The sequence below is a fragment of the Heptranchias perlo genome, chromosome 18, assembly GCF_035084215.1.
Source record: "Heptranchias perlo isolate sHepPer1 chromosome 18, sHepPer1.hap1, whole genome shotgun sequence".
In the NCBI taxonomy this organism is placed as follows: Eukaryota; Metazoa; Chordata; class Chondrichthyes; order Hexanchiformes; family Hexanchidae; genus Heptranchias; species Heptranchias perlo.
The window spans coordinates 285,983-304,770 of NC_090342.1; the positions used below are offsets into that span (position 1 = coordinate 285,983).

Sequence of the window (18,788 nt, forward strand, 5' to 3'; positions counted from 1 at the left end):
CAACTAAAGAGGTAAGGGACAGTATAAGACATAAGGAAAGGGCAAACAAAAAGGCAAAAAGTGGCACAGATCATGGCGAATGGGAAAGATACAAAGATCAACAAAGGGTCACAAAACAGATAGTAAGAGCTACAAAAAGAGAGTATGAAAAGAAACTTGCAAGGGATATCAAAACCAATATGAAGAACTTCAATAGTTACATTAGGAAAAAGAGGGTGGTCAGGAGCAGTGTTGGCCCCTTAAAAACTGAAAGTGGGGATATTGTCATTGACAATGGGGAAATGGCGGACATGTTGAACGATTACTTTGCGTCAGTATTTACAGTCGAAAAAGAGGATAGCATGCCGGAAATCCCAAGAAAACTTATATTGAATCGGGGACAGGGACTCGAAAAAATTAACATAAGTAAAGCAACAGTAATGAAGAAAATAATAGCACTAAAGAGTGACAAATTCCCAGGACCAGATGGTTTCCATCCCAGGGTTGTATAGGAAGTAGGTGAGCACATTGCAGATGCCCTAACTATAATCTTTGAAAGTTCTCTAGATTCAGGAATTGTCCCTCTGGATTGGAAAATTGCACATGTCACTCCGCCTTTTAAGAAAGGAGAGAGAGGGAAACCGGGGAATTATAGACCAGTTAGCCTAACATCTGTTGTGGGGAAAATGCTGGAGTCTATAATTAAGGATAGGGTGATTGAACACCTCGAGAATTTTCAGTTAATTAGAGAGAGCCAGCATGGATTTGTGAAAGGTAGGTCGTGCCTGACAAACCTGATTGAATTTTTTGAAGAGGTGACTAAAGTAGTGGACAGGGGAATGTCAATGGATGTTATTTATATGGACTTCCAGAAGGCATTTGATAAGGTCCCACATAAGAGAATGTTAGCTGAGATAGAAGCCCATGGAATCGAGGGAAAAGTACGGACTTGGTCACGAAGTTGGCTGAATGAAAGGCGACAGAGAGTAGGGATACTCACATTGGCAGGATGTGACTAGTGGAGTCCTGCAGGGATCTGTCTTGGGGCCTCAATTATTCGCAATATTTATTAACGACTTAGAAGGCATAGAAAGTCTCCTATCTAAGTTTGCCGATGACACAAAGATTGGTGGCATTGTAAACAGTGTAGATGAAAACATAAAATTACAAAGGGATATTGATAGATTAGGTGAATGGGCAAAACTGTGGCAAATGGAATTCAATGTAGACAAATGTGAGGTCATCCACTTTGGATAAAAAAAAGGATAGAACAGGGTACTTTCTAAATGGTAAAAAGTTAAAAACAGTGGATGTCCAAAGGAACTTAGGGGTTCAGGTACATAGATCATTGAAGTGTCATGAACAGGTGCAGAAAATAATCAAGAAGGCTAATGGAATGCTGGCCTTTATATCTAGAGGACTAGAGTACAAGGGGGCAGAAGTTATGCTGCAGCTATACAAAACCCTGGTTAGACCGCACCTGGAGTACTGTGAACAGTTCTGGGCACCGCACCTTGGGAAGGACATATTGGCCTTGGAGGGAGTGCAGCGTAGGTTTACTAGAATGATACCTGGACTTCAAGGGTTAAGTTACGAGGAGAGATTACACAAATTGGGATTGTATTCTCTGGAGTTTCGTAGGTTAAGGGGTGATCTGATCGAAGTTTATAAGATATTAAGGGGAACGGATAGGGTGGATAGAGAGAAACTATTTCCGCTGGTTGGGGATTCTAGGAGTAGGGGGCACAGTCTAATACTTAGAGCCAGACCTTTCAGGAGCGAGATTAGAAAACATTTCTACACACAAAGGGTGGTAGAAGTTTGGAACTCTCTTCCGCAAACGGCAATTGATATTAGCTCAATTGCTAAATTTAAATGTGAGATAGATAGCTTTTTGGCAATCAAAGGTATTAAGGGATATGGGCCAAAGGCAGGTATATGGAGTTAGATCGCAGATCAGCCATGATCTTATCAAATGGCGGAGCAGGTACGAGGGGCTGAATGGCCTACTCCTGTTCCTATGTTCCTATGGAATCAAAGATCGGCAGGCAAAACTGTAATTGAACAATGGGCGGCCTTTAAGGAGGAGATGCTTTGGGTACAGTCTAGGCATATTCCCACGAGGGGAAAGGTAGGGCAACTAAAGCTAGAGCTCCATGGATGACAAAAGAGATAGTGAGTAAGATGAAACAAAAAAAAGTATGACAGATGTCAGGTTGATAAAACAAGTGAGAACCAGGCAGAATATAGAAAGTTCAGAGGGGAAGTGAAAAAGGAAATAAGAGGGGCAAAGAGCGAGTATGAGAATAGATTAGCAGCCAACATAAAAGGGAATCCAAAAGTCATGAAAACAGTAAATGGGTAGTAAGAGGAGGGTTGGGGCCGATTAGGGACCAAAGAGATTTACTCGTGGAGGCAGAGGGGATGTCCAAGGTACTAAATAAGTACTTTGCATCTGTCGTTACCAAGGAAGATGTTGCTGGAGTCTCAGTAAAGGAAGATACACTTGAGATACTGGATGGGCTAAAAATTGATAAAGAGGAGGTACTAGGAAGGCTGGCTGTACTTCAAGTAGATAAGTCACCCGGTCTGGATGGGATGCATCCTCGGTTGCTGAGGGAAGTAAGGATGGAAATTGCGGAGTTACTGGCCATAATCTTCCAAACATCCTTAGATACAGGGGAAGTGCCAGAGGACTGGAGAATTGCAAATGTTAAACCCTTGGTCAAAAAAAGGGTGTAAGGATAAACCAGCAATTATAAGCCAGTCAGTTTAACCTCAGTGGAGGGGAAACTTTTAGAAACAATAATCCGGGACAGAATTAACAGTCACTTGAACGAGGGTGGATTGATTAGGGAAAGCCAGCAGGGATTTGTTAAAGGCAAATCGTGTTTAACTAACCTGATAGAATTTTTTTGATGAGGTAACAGAGAGGGTCGATGAGGGCAATGCAGTTGATGTGGTGTATATGGACTTTCAAAAGGCATTTGATAAAGTGCCGCACGGTAGGCTTATCATCAAGATTGCGGCCCATGGAATAAAGGGGGCAGTAGCAGCATGGATACAGAATTGGCTAAGGGACAGGAAACAGAGAGTAGTGGTGAACGGTTGTTTTTCAGACTGGAGGGAGGTATACAGTGGTGTTCTCCAGGGGTCGGTGCTGGGATCACTGCTTTTCTCGATATCATAGAATCATAGAATCATAGAAGTTACAACATGGAAACAGGCCCTTCGGCCCAACATGTCCATGTCGCCCAGTTTATACCACTAAGCTAGTCCCAATTGCCTGCACTTGGCCCATATCCCTCGATACCCATCTTCCCCATGTAACTGTCCAAATGCTTTTTAAAAGACAAAATTGTACCCGCCTCTACTACTGCCTCTGGCAGCTCGTTCCAGACACTCACCACCCTTTGAGTGAAAAAATTGCCCCTCTGGATCCTTTTGTATCTCTCCCCTCTCACCTTAAATCTGTGCCCCCTCGTTATAGACTCCCCTACCTTTGGGAAAAGATTTTGACTATCGACCTTATCTATGCCCCTCATTATTTTATAGACTTCTATAAGATCACCCCTTAACCTCCTACTCTCCAGGGAATAAAGTCCCAGTCTGTCTAACCTCTCCCTGTAAGTCAAACCATCAAGTCCCGGTAGCATCCTAGTAAATCTTTTCTGCACTCTTTCTAGTTTAATAATATCCTTTCTATAATAGGGTGACCAGAACTGTACACAGTACTCCAAGTGTGGCCTCACCAATGCCCTGTACAACTTCAACAAGACATCCCAACTCCTGCATTCAATGTTCTGACCAATGAAACCAAGCATGCTGAATGCCTTCTTCACCACCCTATCCACCTGTGACTCCACTTTCAAGGAGCTATATATTAATGACTTGGACTAGGGAGCTGGGATTGATCCCCTTGGATCAGAGACGGTTATGAGGAGATTTGATAGAAGTATTCAAAATCATGAAGGGTCCAGACAGAGAAGATGGAGAGCAACTGTTCCCATTGGTGGAAGGGTCAAGAACCAGAGGACATAGATATAAGGTGATTGGCAAAAGAACCAAAGGTGACATGAGGAAAAACTTCTTCACACTGCGAATGGTTAGGATCTGGAATGCACTGCCCGAGGGGGTGGTGGAGGCAAATTCAATCACGGCCTTCAAAAGGGAACTGGATAAGTACTTGAAAGAAAAAAATTTGCAGGGCTACAGGGGAAAGGGCGGGGGAGTGGGACTAGCTGAATGGCTCATGCATGCAGCTGGTGCGGACTCGATGGGCCAAATGGCCTCCTTCCATGCTGTAACCTTTCTATTTCATGGGAATCACACATGCACCTATGATAAAGAAATTATAAAATTATTTACATCTTCATTATTTCACAGAAACCTTCCATCCCTGGAGCTTCCGCCTCATGGAAGCAAAGATCTGCCACTGTCATTGACAATTATACAGAGACCAGACTGTTGTCTGACAGGTGAGTTCCTGGGGACAGTGATACGCAATAGGCTCTCTGTCCTGTTCATCATTTCAGCAGCTCCAGGATGATCAACTCACGATGATTCACGGAAGTGTGAGGGTATATCTATCAAAAATGTTAAATACTCAAACAAAACTAAAAGTTGCATTCTGCTTGTTTAACGATACTGGGGTAGATCTTTAATGAAGATGTGTCCACCTGCAGCTACTGACTAATCGTATTTCGGAGCTGGAGCTGCGGGTGGATTCACTGTGGAGCATCCGTGATGCTGAGATTATCGTGGATAGAACGTTCTGTGAGGTGGTCACACCACAGGTAAAGATTACGCAGGAAGAAAAGAAATGGGTGACCGCCAGGAAGAGTAGAAGGTCGAGGCAAGTAGAGCAGGAGTCCCCTGGGGCCATCTCCCTCTCAAACAGATATTCCGCTTTGGATACTGTTGGGGGAGATGGCTTATCAGGGGAATGCAGCAAGAGCCAAGTTCAGGGCACCACGGGTGGCTCTGCTGCACAGGAGGGGAGAAAGAAGAGTGGCAGGTCTATAGTGATAGGGGATTCAATTGTAAGGGGAACAGATAGGCGTTTCTGCGGCCGCAAACGTGACTCCAGGATGGTATGTTGTCTCCCTGGTGCTAGGGTCAAGGATGTCACGGAGCGGCTGCAGGGCATTCTGGAGGGGGAGGGTGAACAGCCAGTAGTCGTGGTCCATATCGGTACCAACGACATAGGTAAAAAAAGGGATGAGGTCCTGCAAGGTGAATTTAAGGAGTTAGGAGATAAATTAAAAAGCAGGATCTCAAAGGTAGTGATCTCAGGATTACTACCGGTGCCACGTGCTAGTGAGTATAGGAACAGGAGAATAGACAGGATGAATGCGTGGCTGCAGGGATGGTGTAGGAGGGAGGGATTTAGATTCTTGGGACATTGGGACCGATTCTGGGGAAGGTGGGACCTGTACAAGTGAGATGGGTTACACCTGAGCAGGACCGGGACCGATGTCCTCGCGGGGGTGTTTGCTAGTGCTGTTGGGGATGGTTTAAACTAGAATGGCAGGGGGATGGGAACCTGAGCAGGGAGAGAGAGGAGGGGGAAACAAGGATAGAAAGAAAAGACAAAAAGGGAAGAAGCAATAGTGGAAGGCAGAGAAAACTAGGGCGAAAAACAAATAGGGCCATCGTGCAAAATAAAACTAAGATGACTAGCAATCTTAAAAAGACAAGTCTAAAGGCATTGTGTCTTAATGCGTGGAGCATTCGCAATAAGGTAGATGAATTAACAGCACAGATAGATATTAACGGTTATGATATAGTTGCGATTACGGAGACATGGCTGCAGGGTGACCAAAGATGGGAACTGAACATCCAGAGGTATTCAATATTTAGGAAGGACAGGCAAAAAGGGAAAGGAGGTGGGGTAGCGTTGTTAGTAAAGGAGGAAATCAATGCAACAGTGAGGAAGGATATTGGCTCGGAAAATCACGATGTGGAATCTGTATGGGTGGAGCTAAGAAACACCAAGGGGCAGAAAACGTTGGTAGGGGTTGTCTATAGGCCCCCTAACAGTAGTGGAGATGTAGGGAGGGCATTAAACAGAATATTAGAGACACATGCAAGAAGGGTACAACTATAATCATGGGTGATTTAATCTACATATAGATTGGTCAAACCAAATTAGCAATAATACTGTGGGGGAGGAATTCCTGGAATGTGTACGTGATGGTTTTCTAGACCAATACATTGAGGAACCAATTAGAGAACAGACGATCCTAGACTGGGTATTGGGCAATGAGAAAGGATTAATTAACAATCTTGTTGTGTGGGGTCCCTTAGGGAAGAGCGAGCATAACATGATCGAATTCCTCATTAAGATGGAGAGTGAAGCAGTTGAATCCAAAACTAGGCTCCTGAATCTAAATAAAGTAAATTATGAAAGTATGAGGTGCGAGTTGCCTATGATAGATTGGGGAACTTTACTAAAAGGGATGACAGTGGATAGGCAGTGGCTAATATTTAAAGAATGTGTGCGGGAATTACAACAATTATTCATTCCTGTCTGGCGCAAAAATAAAACCGGAAAGGTGGCTCAACCGTGGCTTACAAAAGAAATTAGGGATAGTATTGGATCCAAAGAGGAGACATATAAAATTGCCAGAAAAAGCGGCAAGCCTGAGGATTGGGAGCAGTTCAGAATTCAGCAAAGGAGGACAAAGAGATTGATTAAGAGGGAAAAATAGAGTATGAGAGTAAACTAGCAGGCAACATAAAAACTGACTGTAAAAGCTTCTATAAATATGTCAAGAGAAAAAGATTAGTGAAGACAAATGTCGGTCCCTTACAGTCAGAAATGGGGGAAATTATAATGGGGAACAAAGAAATGGCAGAACAATTAAACACATACTTTGGTTCTGTCCTCACAAAGGAGGACACAAATAACCTGCCAGAAATGTTAGGGAAGCAAGGGTCTAGTGAGAGGGAGGAACTGAAGGAAACTAGTATTCGTAAAAAAAAAATAGTGCTAGGGAAATTAATGGGGCTAAAGGCTGACAAATCTCCAGGGCCTGATAATCTACATCCCAGAGTACTAAAGGAAATAGTAGATGCACTGGTGATCATCTTCTAAAATTCTATAGTCTCTGGAACAGTTCCTACAGATTGGAGGGTGGTAAATGTAACCCCACTATTTAAAAACGGAGGGGGAGAAAAAACAGGGAATTACAGATCAGTTAGCCTAACATCAGTAGTGGGGAAAATGCTAGAATCTATTATAAAAGATGTGATAACAGAACGCTTGGAGGGCATTAACGGGATTGGACAAAGTCAGCATGGGTTTATGAAAGGGAAATCATGCTTAACAAATCTACTGGCGTTTTTTGAGGATGTAACTAGTGGAATAGATAGGGGAGAACCAGTGGGTGTGGTGTATTTGGATTTTTAGAAGGCTTTTGATAAGGTCCCACACAAGAGGTTAGTGTGCAAAATTAAAGCACATAGGATTGGGGGGAATATACTGGCATGGATTGAGAATTGGTTAACAGACAGGAAACAGAGAGTAAGAATAAGTGGGATACCGCAGGGATCAGTGCTTGGGCCCCAGCTATTCGCAATATATATCAGAAAGGCAGATTATTATCTGAATGGTGATAGATTGGGAAAAGGGGAGGTGCAATGAGACCTGGGTGTACTTGTACACCAGTCGCTGAAAGTGAGCATTCAGGTGCAGCAAGCAATTAGGAAGGCGAATGGTATGTTGGCATTCATTGCAAGAGGATTTGAGCACAGGAGCAGGGATGTCTTACTGCAGTTTTACGGGGCCTTGGTGAGACCACATCTGGAGTATTGTGTGCAGTTTTGGTCTCCTTATCTGAGGAAGGATGTCCTTGCCATGGAGGGAGTGCAACGAAGGTTTACCAGACTGATTCCTGGGATGGCAGGACTGACGTATGAGGAGAGATTGGGTGGACTAGGCCTATATTGACTAGAGTTTAGAAGAATGAGAGGTGATCTCATCGAAACATATAAAATTCTAACAGGACTAGACAGACGAGATGCAGGGAGGATGTTCCCGATGGCTGGGGAGTCCAGAACCAGGGGTCACAGTCTCAGGATACGGGGTATGCCATTTAGAACCGAGATGAGGAGAAATTTCTTCAGTCAGAGGGTGGTGAACCTGTGGAATTCTCTACCACAGAAGGCAGTGGAAGCCAAGTCATTAGATGTATTTAAGAGGGAGATAGATATATTTCTTAATGCTGAAGGGATCAAGGAATATGGGGAAAAAGTGGGAACAGGGTACTGAGTTAGACGATCAGCCATGATCATTTTGAATGGTGGAGCAGGCCCGACGGGCAGAATGGCCTACTTTTGCTACTATTTTCTATGCTATGAAAGTTTTATCAGGGAGCTTTGTCGATGCAGTGTTTTAGACACTTGGGGATAGGAATTGGACCTGGTTGCACCTGTTTCACAGTCTCGGAACCAATGTCCTAAACCCCAAAGATGCCTGAAAAATATCCAACTCAAAATTAGCGGCCGTCTAAAACAAACTTTAAGTCACTTACTTAATATTTTTATGAGGGGCCCAGCGCCTGCTTTCAGTTATAGAATCATAGAATCGCAATGGTCTCCATTCCAGCTTCTCCAGTCTATCCACATAACTAAAGTCCCTCGTTCCTGGAATCATTCCAGTAAATCTCTTCTGCACCCTCTCTAAGGCCTTCACATTTTTCCTAAAGTGCGGTGCCCAGAACTGGACACAATACTCCAGTTGTGGCCGAACCAGTGTTTTATAAAGGTTCATTAGGACTTCCATACTTTTGTATTCTATGCCTCTATTTATAAATTGTAAACAATTTTACAACACCAAGCTATAGTCCAACGATTTTATTTGAAATCTATTTATAAAGCCCAGGATCCCGTATGCTTTTTTAACCGCTTTCTCAACCTGCCCTGCCACCTTCAACGATTTGTGCATATATACCCCCAGATCCCTCTGTTCCTGCACCCCTTTTAGAGTTGTGCCCTCTAGTTTATATTGCCTCTCCTTGTTCTTCCCACCAAAATGTATCACTTCGCGTTTTTCTGCGTTAAATTTCATCTGCCATGTGTCCGCCCATGCCACCAGCATGTCTATATCCACTTGAAGTCTATCACTATCCTCCTCACTCTTTACTACCCTTCTAAGTTTTGTGTCATCTGCAAATTTTGAAATTGTGCCCTGTACACCCAAGTCCAAGTCATTAATATATATCGAGAAAAGCAGTGGTCCCAGCACTGACCCCTGGGGAACACCACTGTACACCTCCCTCCAGTCCGAAAAACAACTGTTCACCATCACTTTGTTTTCTGTCCCTTAGCCAATTCTATATCCATGCTGCTACTGCCCCCTTTATTCCATGGGCCGCAATCTTGATGATAAGCCGACCGTGCGGCACTTTATCAAACGCCTTTTGAAAGTCCATATACACCACATCAACTGCGTTGCTGTCGTCTACCCTCTCTGTTACCTCATCAAAAAACTCTATCAGGTTAGTTAAACTCAATTTGCCTTTAACAAATCCCTGCTGGCTTTCCCTAATCAATCCACCCTTGTCCAAGTGACTGTTAATTCTGTCCCGGATTATTGTTTCTAAAAGTTTCCCCATTACAGAGGTTAAACTGACTGGCCTGTAATTGTTGAGTTTATCCTCCAGAGCCTTTTTTGAACAAGGATGTAACATTTGCAATTTTCCAGTCCTCTGGCACCAACTCCGTATCTAAGGCTGTCTGGAAGATTATGGCCAGTACCTCCGCAATTTCCACCCTTACTTCCCTCAGCAGCCTCGGGTGCAGCCCATCCGGACCGGGTGACTTATCAACTTTAAGTACAGCCAGCCTTTCTAGTATTTCTTCTTTATCAATTTTTAGCCCATCCAGTATGTCAACTATATCTTCCTTCACTGAGACTTACAGATATTGGGCAGCGACAAGTGAAGCAGGTGTGGGGCTTTGAGTCTCATGCAGGATTCTTCAGCCATCAAATGGCGGTCATTTTTTTTAAGTAACATTTTTTGAAAACCTTCCTGTGGAGCCAAGAGTAGAAGGAATGACCCCACCTGACCCCACCAAAACCCCCCATATCCCGACTCCGCAATCTGCGCTCTTTCCCCCCCCCCCCCCACCCGGCTCCGCGGTCCGCGCTTCCCCCCCCCCACCCGGCTCCACAGTCCGCGCTCTCCCCCCGGCTCCGCGGTCCGCGCTTCCCCCCCCATCCCGACTCCGCAATCTGCGCTCTTCACCCCCCCACCCGGCTCCACAGTCCGCGCTTTCCCCCCCCCCCCCTCACCCCGGCTCCACGGAGCTTGAAGGTACGTCTCCGGAGGGGGTACGGGGGACAATCAAGGATAGGCTCATAGAATCTTACAGCTCAGAAAGAGGCCATTTTGCCCGTCCTGCCTGTGCTGGCACTTTGAAAGAGCTGTCCAATTTGGACCCACACCCCAGATTTTTCCCCATAACCTTGCAAGTTATTCCTCTTCAAGTAAATGTCCAACTGCCTTTTGAAAGTTCTCATGGAATCTGCTTCCACCACCCTTTCAGGTGGTGCGTTCCAGATCTTAACAACCCTCTGTGTGTAAAAAATTCTCCTCATTTCCCCTCTAGTTCTTTTGCCAATTATTTCAAACCTGTGACCTCCAGTTACCGACCCATTTGCCAGAGGAAACGGTTTCTCCATATGGAAACAGAGAGGGTAGATGAGGGCAGTGCGGTTGATGTGGTGTATATGGACTTTCAAAAAGAGTTTGATAAAGTGCCGCACGGTAGGCTTATCATCAAGATTGCGGCCCATGGAATAAAGGGGGCAGTAGCAACATGGATATAGAATTGGCTAAGTGACAGGAAACAGAGAGTAGTGGTGAATGGTTTTTTTTGGACTGGAGGAAGGTGTACAGTGGTGTTCCCCAGGGGTCGGTGCTGGGACCACTGCTTTCCTTGATATATATTAATGACTTGGACTTGGGTGTACAGGGCACAATTTCAAAATTTGCAGATGACACAAAACTTGGAAGTGTAGTGAACAGTGAGGAGGATAGTGATAGACTTCAAGAGGATATAGACAGGCTGTAGAATGGGCAGACACATGGCAGATGAAATTTAACGCAGAAAAATGCGAGGTGATACATTTCAGTAGGAAGAACGAGGCGAGGCAATATAAACTGGAGGGCACAACTCTAAAAGGGGTACAGGAACAAAGAGATCTGGGGCAGATGTGCACAAATCATTGAAGGTGGCAGAGCAGGTTGAGAAAGCGGTTAAAAAAGCATACGGGATCCTGGGCTTTAAAAATAGAGGCACAGAGTACAAAAGTATGGAAGTCCTGATGAACCTTTATAAAACACTGGTTCGGCCACAACTGGAGTATTGTGTCCAGTTTTGGGCACCGCACTTTAGGAAAAATGTGAAGGCCTTAGAGAGAGTGCAGAAGAGATTTACTAGAATGATTCCAGGGATGAGGGGTTTTATTTACATGGATAGACTGGAGAAGCTGAGGTTGTTCTCCTTGGAACAGAGACTCTTCCATGATAGAGGTATTCAAAATCATGAAGGGTCTAGACAGAGTAGATAGAGAGAAACTGTTCCCATTGACAGAAGGGTCAAGAACCAGAAGACATAGAATCATAGAATCATAGAAGTTACAACATGGAAACAGGCCCTTCGGCCCAACATGTCCATGTCGCCCAGTTTATCCCACTAAGCTAGTCCCAATTGCCTGCACTTGGCCCATATCCCTCGATACCCATCTTACCCATGTAACTGTCCAAATGCTTTTTAAAAGACAAAATTGTACCCGCCTCTACTACTGCCTCTGGCAGCTCGTTCCAGACACTCACCACCCTTTGAGTGAGTGTCTGGAATAGATTTAAGGTGATTGGCAAAGGAACCAAAGGTGACATGAGGCAAAACATTTTTACACAGCGAGTGGTTTATGATCTGGAATACACTGCCCGAGGGGATGGTGGAGGCAGATTCAATCATGGCCTTCAAAAGGGAACTGGATAAGTACTTGAAAGGAAAAAAATTGCAGGACTCTGGGGATAGGGCAGGGGAGTGGGGCTAGCTGGATTGCTCGTGCACAGAGCTGATGCGGATTCGATGGGCCAAATGGCCTCCCTCCGTGCTATAACCTTTCTATGATTCTATGATTTGCTCTATCAAAACCCCTCATAATTTTGAATATCTCTGTTAGGTCTCCCCTTAACCTTCTCTGCTCAAAGGAGAACAATCCCAGCTTCTCCAATCTCTCCACATAACTGAAGCCCCTCATCCCTGGTATCATCCTGGTAAACTTTCTCTGTACCCTTCCAAGGCCTTGACATCCTTCCTAAAGTGCGGTGCCCAGAATTGAACACAATACTCCAGCTGAGGCCTAACCAGTGATTTGTAAAGGTTTAGCATGACTTCCTTGATTTGCATTCAGTGCCCCTATTTACAAATCCAAGTATCCTGTATGCTTTCTTAACTGCCTTAACAACTTACCCTGCTATCTTCAAAGATTTGTGAATATGCACCCCCACGTCCCTCTGGTCTTGCACCCCCCCCTCAAAATAGTACCATTTAGTTTATACTGTCTCTTCATGTTTTTCCTTCCAAAGTGCATCACACAGCAAAGGCTATGGGCCCCGACAACATCCCAGCTGTAGTGCTGAAGACTTGTGCTCCAGAACTAGCTGCGCCTCTAGCCAAGCTGTTCCAGTACAGCTACAACACTGGCATCTACCCGACAATGTGGAAAATTGCCCAGGTATGTCCTGTCCACAAAAAGCAGGACAAATCCAATCCGGCCAATTACCGCCCCATCAGTCTACTCTCAATCATCAGCAAAGTGATGGAAGGTGTCGTCGACAGTGCTATCAAGTGGCACTTACTCACCAATAACCTGCTCACCGATGCTCAGTTTGGGTTCCGCCAGGACCACTCTGCTCCAGACCTCATTACAGCCTTGGTCCAAACATGGACAAAAGAGCTGAATTCCAGAGGTGAGGTGAGAGTGACTGCCCTTGACATCAAGGCAGCATTTGACCGAGTGTGGCACCAAGGAGCCCTAGTAAAATTGAAGTCAATGGGAATCAGGGGGAAAACTCTCCAGTGGCTGGAGTCATACCTGGCACAAAGGAAGATGGTAGTGGTTGTTGGAGGCCAATCATCTCAGCCCCAGGGCATTGCTGCAGGAGTTCCTCAGGGCAGTGTCCTTGGCCCAACCATCTTCAGCTGCTTCATCAATGACCTTCCCTCCATCATAAGGTCAGAAATGGGGATGTTCGCTGATGACTGCACAGTGTTCAGTTCCATTCGCAACCCCTCAGATAATGAAGCAGTCCGAGCCTGCATGCAGCAAGACCTGGACAACATCCAGGCTTGGGCTCATAAGTGGCAAGTAACATTCGCGCCAGATAAGTGCCAGGCAATGACCATCTCCAACAAGAGAGAGTCTAACCACCTCCCCTTGACATTCAACGGCATTACCATCGCCGAATCCCCCACCATCAACATCCTGGGGGTCACCATTGACCAGAAACTTAACTGGACCAGCCATATAAATACTGTGGCTACGAGAGCAGGTCAGAGGCTGGGTATTCTGCGGCGAGTGACTCACCTCCTGACTCCCCAAAGCCTTTCCACCATCTACAAAGCACAAGTCAGGAGTGTGATGGAATACTCTCCACTTGCCTGGATGAATGCAGCTCCAACAACACTCAAGAAGCTCGACACCATCCAAGATAAAGCAGCCCGCTTGATTGGCACCCCATCCACCACCCTAAACATTCACTCCCTTCACCACCGGCGCACTGTGGCTGCAGTGTGCACCATCCACAGGATGCACTGCAGCAACTCGCCAAGGCTTCTTCGACAGCACCTCCCAAACCCGCGACCTCTACCACCTAGAAGGACAAGAGCAGCAGGCGCATGAGAACAACACCACCTGCACGTTCCCCTCCAAGTCACACACCATCCTGACTTGGAAATATATCGCCATTCCTTCATCGTCGCTGGGTCAAAATCCTGGAACACGGACTGCAGCGGTTCAAGAAGGCGGCTCACCACCACCTTCTCGAGGGCAATTAGGGATGGGCAATAAATGCCGGCCTTGCCAGCGACGCCCACATCCCGTGAACGAATAAATAAAAAAAAAAATTTAAAAAAAACTTCACACTTATGCACATTAAATTGCATCTGCCATGTGACTGCCCATTTCACCAGTCTGTCTATGTCCTCCTGAAATCTGCTACTATCCTGCTCACTATTTACTATGTTACCAAGTTTTGTATCCTCCGCAAACTTCAAAATTGTACTCCCTCTACCAAGTCCAGGTCATTTATATATAACAAAAAAAGCAATGGTCCTAATGCCGACCCCTGGGGGACCACTCTGCATACTTCTCTCCAGTCAGAAAAACTTGATTGTGGAGTCAGGGGAAGACCGTGGGCAGTGTGGACTCTGGGCAGTGTGGATATGTGATGGTGGTGCAGGAACACAAGCTGGCTTCAGGGTAGGGCTGAGCAGATTGTTGTGGCAGAGTGCGGGGGAATATGTCACCCTGACTTGAGATGGGAATGTTTGATGCTGGTTTCGGGGCCAGAAATAGGAAGAATTCAAACTCCCAGCAGCAACATTGTCAGCGGGAAGGCCCTGTGCTTTGAGCAGACTCCGTTATTGGTTACGAGCAAATGTGTTTATCCATATGTGCGGTGTTCTGTATGTCTCGAGGCTCCACTACAAGGACTTGTGGAATTGGATTTATATTGCACATCTGGAAATATGTTTCTCTGAAATTATGCAGAAATAGTGTAGAGGTAACAGATTTAATGTAGAAAAATCACCCAAATTTCTTATCAGACAAAAATGGAAGCTGAAACAAAGAGATGTTAGGAGGTGTAGCCAAAAGCTCAGTCAAAGAGGTAAGTTTTAAGGAGGGTCTTAAAGGAGAAGAGGGAGGTGGATAGGTTAAGGGGGGGAACTCAGTGTGTGGGACCTGGATCGCTGAAGGTGTGGCAGCTAATGGCGGGGCGAAGGGAAGGGGAATACACAACAGGCCAGTCAGAGGAATGGAGAGATGCATTAGTACTGACTGACCCATGTTCAACTGCTGTTCACATGGACCCATCTCCACTTCGGCTTTCAAAGTTCCAGTAGACTATTTGCCACCACCACCAAGATCTGCACCTACTAGAAAGAGTGCAGAAAAGATTTACTAGGATGCTACCGGGACTTGATGGTTTGACTTATAGGGAGAGGTTAGACAGACTGGGACTTTTTTCCCTGGAGAGTAGGAGGTTAAGGGGTGATCTTATAGAAGTCTATAAAATAATGAGGGGCATAGATAAGGTCGATAGTCAAAATCTTTTCCCAAAGGTAGGGGAGTCTATAACGAGGGGGCATAGATTTAAGGTGAGAGGGGAGAGATACAAAAGGGTCCAGAGGGGCAATTTTTTCACTCAAAGGGTGGTGAGTGTCTGGAACGAGCTGCCAGAGGCAGTAGTAGAGGCGGGTACAATTTTGTCTTTTAAAAAGCATTTGGACAGTTACATGGGTAAGATGGGTATAGAGGGATATGGGCCAAGTGCAGGCAATTGGGACTAGCTTAGTGGGATAAACTGGGCGACATGGACATGTTGGGCCGAAGGGCCTGTTTCCATGTTGTAAACTTCTATGATTCTATGATTCTATACGAAGCCATGGAGGGATTTGAACACGAGGATAAGAATTTTAAATTTGAGACGTTGCTGGACCGGGAACCAATGTAGGTCAGTGAGCACAGGGGGTGATGGGTGAACAGGACATGGTGCGAGTTAGGATACAGGCAGCAGAGTTTTGGATGAGTTGAAGTTTATGGAGGGTGGAAGGTGAGAGGCCGGCCAGGAGAGCATTGGAATAGTCGGGTCTGGAGGTCACAAAAGCACGGATAGGAATTTCAGCAGCAGATGAGCTGAGGCAGGGGTATGGCATATTGATGGTAGTGATCATAATTGAGTTAGATTTAGCGTAGTTATGGAAAAGGACAAAGATAGACCAGGAATAAAAGTTCTCAATGGGGAAAGGCCAAATTTACTAAGCTGAGATGTGATTTAGTAAAATGGACTGGAAACGGTCACTTGAAGGTAAATCAGTGTCAGAGCAGTGGGAGGCATTCAAGGGGGAGATAGTGAGGGTTCAGGGCAAATATGTTCCCACAAAGAAAAAGGGTGGGACTCCCAAATCTAGAGCCCTGTGGAAGACGAGGAGCATACAGGGTAGAATAAGGCAAAAAAGGGAAGCTTATGTCAGATACCGAGAGCTCAATTCTACAGAAAGCCTAGAGGAGTATAGAAAGTACAGGGGTGAAATTAAAAAAGGAAATTAGGAAAGCAAAGAAAGGGCATGAAAAAATATTGGCAAGTAAAATCAAGGAAAACTCAAAGATGTTTTATAAACGCGTAAAGAGCAAGAGGATAACTAAGGAAAGATTAGGGCCTATTACAGACCAAAAAGGTAACCTATGTGTGGAGGCGGATGATGTTGGTAAGGTTCTTAATGAATACTTTGCATCTGTCTTCACAAAAGAGCCATGATGTGGAGATGCAGGTGATGGACTGGGGTGGACCACATAAGAGTCACTCACCTGACGAAGGAGGAAGCCTCCGAAAGCTTGTGATTTCAAATAAAGCTGTTGGACTATAACCTGGTGTTGTAAGACTCCTTACATTCACAAAAGAGGGGGACGATGCATACATTGTAGTTAAGGAGGAGGAGTGTGAAATATTGGATGGGATAAACATAGTGAGAGAGGAAGTATTAAGAGGTTTAGCATCTTTGGAAGTAGATGAATCACCAGGCCCGGATGAAATGTATCCCAGGCTGTTAAGTGAAGCCAGGGAGGAAATAGCAGAGGCTCTAACCATCATTTTCCAATCCTCACTGGATACAGATGTGGTACCGGAGGATTGGAGGACTGCTAACATTGTACCATTGTTTAAAAAGGGAGAACGGGATAGACCGAGTAATTACAGGCCGGTCAGCTTAACCTCGGTGTTGGGCAAATTATTGGAAGAAATTCTGAGGGGCGCAGTATTAATCGTCATTTAGAAAGGCACGGGTTAATCAAGGACAGTCAGCTTGGATTTGTTAAGGGAAGGTCATGTCTGACTAACTTGATTGAATTTTTTGAGGAGGTAACAAGGAGGGTTGATGAGGGGAGTGCATTTGATGTAGGCCACATGGATTTTAACAAGGCTTTTGACAAGGTTCCACATGGCAGACTGGTCGGAAAAGTAAAAGCCCATGGGATCCAAGGGAAAGTGGCAAGTTGGATCCAAAATTGGCTCAGTGGCAGGAAGCAAAGGGTAATGGTTGACAGGTGTTTTTGTGACTGGAAGGCTGTTTCCAGTAGGGTTCCACAGGGCTCAGTACTAGGTCCGTTGCTTTTTGTGGTATATATTAATGACTTAGACTTAAATGTAGAGGGCATGATGAAGAAGTTTGCAGATGATACAAAAATTGGCCGTGTGGTTGATAGTGAGGAGGAAAGCTGTAGGCTGCAGGAAGATATCAATGGACTGGTCAGGTGGGCAGAAAAGTGGCAAATGGAATTCAATCTAGAAAAGTGTGAGGTAATGCATTTGGGGAGAGCAAACAAGGCAAGGGAGTACACAATAAATGGGGAGGATACTGAGAAGTGTAGAGCAACAGAGGGACCTTGGAGTGCATGTCCACAGATCCCTGAAGGTAGCAGGACAGGTAGATAAGGTGGTTAAGAAGGCATGCGGAATACTTTCCTTTATTAACCGAGGCATAGAATATAAGAGCAGGGTGGTTATGCTGGAACTGTATAAAACACTAGTTAGGCCACAGCTAGAGTACTGCGTACAGTTGTGGTCACCACATTACAAGAAAGAGAGGGTACAGAGGAGATTTACAAGGATGTTGCCAGGACTGGAGAATTTTAGCTATGAGGAAAGATTGGATAGGCTGAGTTGATTTTTGTGGAACAGAGGAGGCTGAGGGGAAATTCAATTGAGGTGTATAAAATTATGAGGGGCCTAGATGGAGTAGATAGGAAGGACCTATTTCCCTTAGCAGAGAGGTCAAAAACCAGACGGCATAGATTTAAAGTAATTGGTAGAAGCATTAGAGGGGAGTTGAAAAAGGTTTTCACCCAGAGGGTGGTGGGGGTCTAGAACTCTCTGCCTGAAAGGGTGGTAGAGGCAGAAACCCTCAACTCATTCAGAAAGTGCTTGGATGTGTACTTGAAGTGCCGCAACCTACAAAGCTACGGACCAAGAGCTGGAAAGTGGGATTAGGCTGGATGGATCTATTTCGGCCGGCACAGACACGATGGGCCGAATGGCCTCCTGTGCCATAAATTTCTATGATTCTATGAGACGGGCAATGTTACAGAGGTGGAAGTAGGCGGTCTTGGTGATGGAGAGGGTATGGGGTCGGTAGCTCATCTCAGGGTCAAATGGGACATTGTGATTGCGACCATTCTGGTTCAACCTAAGACAATAGCCAAGGAGAGGGATGGAATCGGAGGTGAGGCTGTGAAGTTTGTGGCAGGGGCCAAAGATGATTGTTTAACCAGAGGAAATTGTAGCTGAACCAAAGTTTGATATTGGACAAGCAGTGTGACAACACAGAGACGGTGAAGGGGTCGAGAGGCCTAGATAGAGTGGATAGAAAGGACCTATTTTCCTTGGTTGAGGGGTCAATAACCAGGGGGACGTAGATTTAAAGTAATTGGTAGAAGGATTAGAGGGGAGCTGAAGAAAAACTTTTTCACCCAGAGGGTGGTAGGGGTCTGGAATTCACTGCCTGAAAGG

General features: G+C 45.3%; 1 protein-coding gene across 5 annotated transcripts in view; it reads left to right on the plus strand.

Moving 5' to 3' along the window:
- cracr2aa (calcium release activated channel regulator 2Aa) overlaps positions 1-18,788 on the plus strand; it is a 205,020-nt gene that overhangs the window by 113,180 nt on the left and 73,052 nt on the right. For all 5 annotated transcript variants that reach the window (XR_010966159.1, XM_067999165.1, XM_067999167.1 and 2 more), the window contains one exon: positions 4,366-4,457. Coding sequence is in view for 4 of the 5 variants with exons in the window: in XM_067999165.1 (XP_067855266.1) it covers positions 4,366-4,457 (92 nt within the window). In the remaining variant the exon portion in view is untranslated. The remainder of the gene's footprint in view (positions 1-4,365; positions 4,458-18,788) is intronic.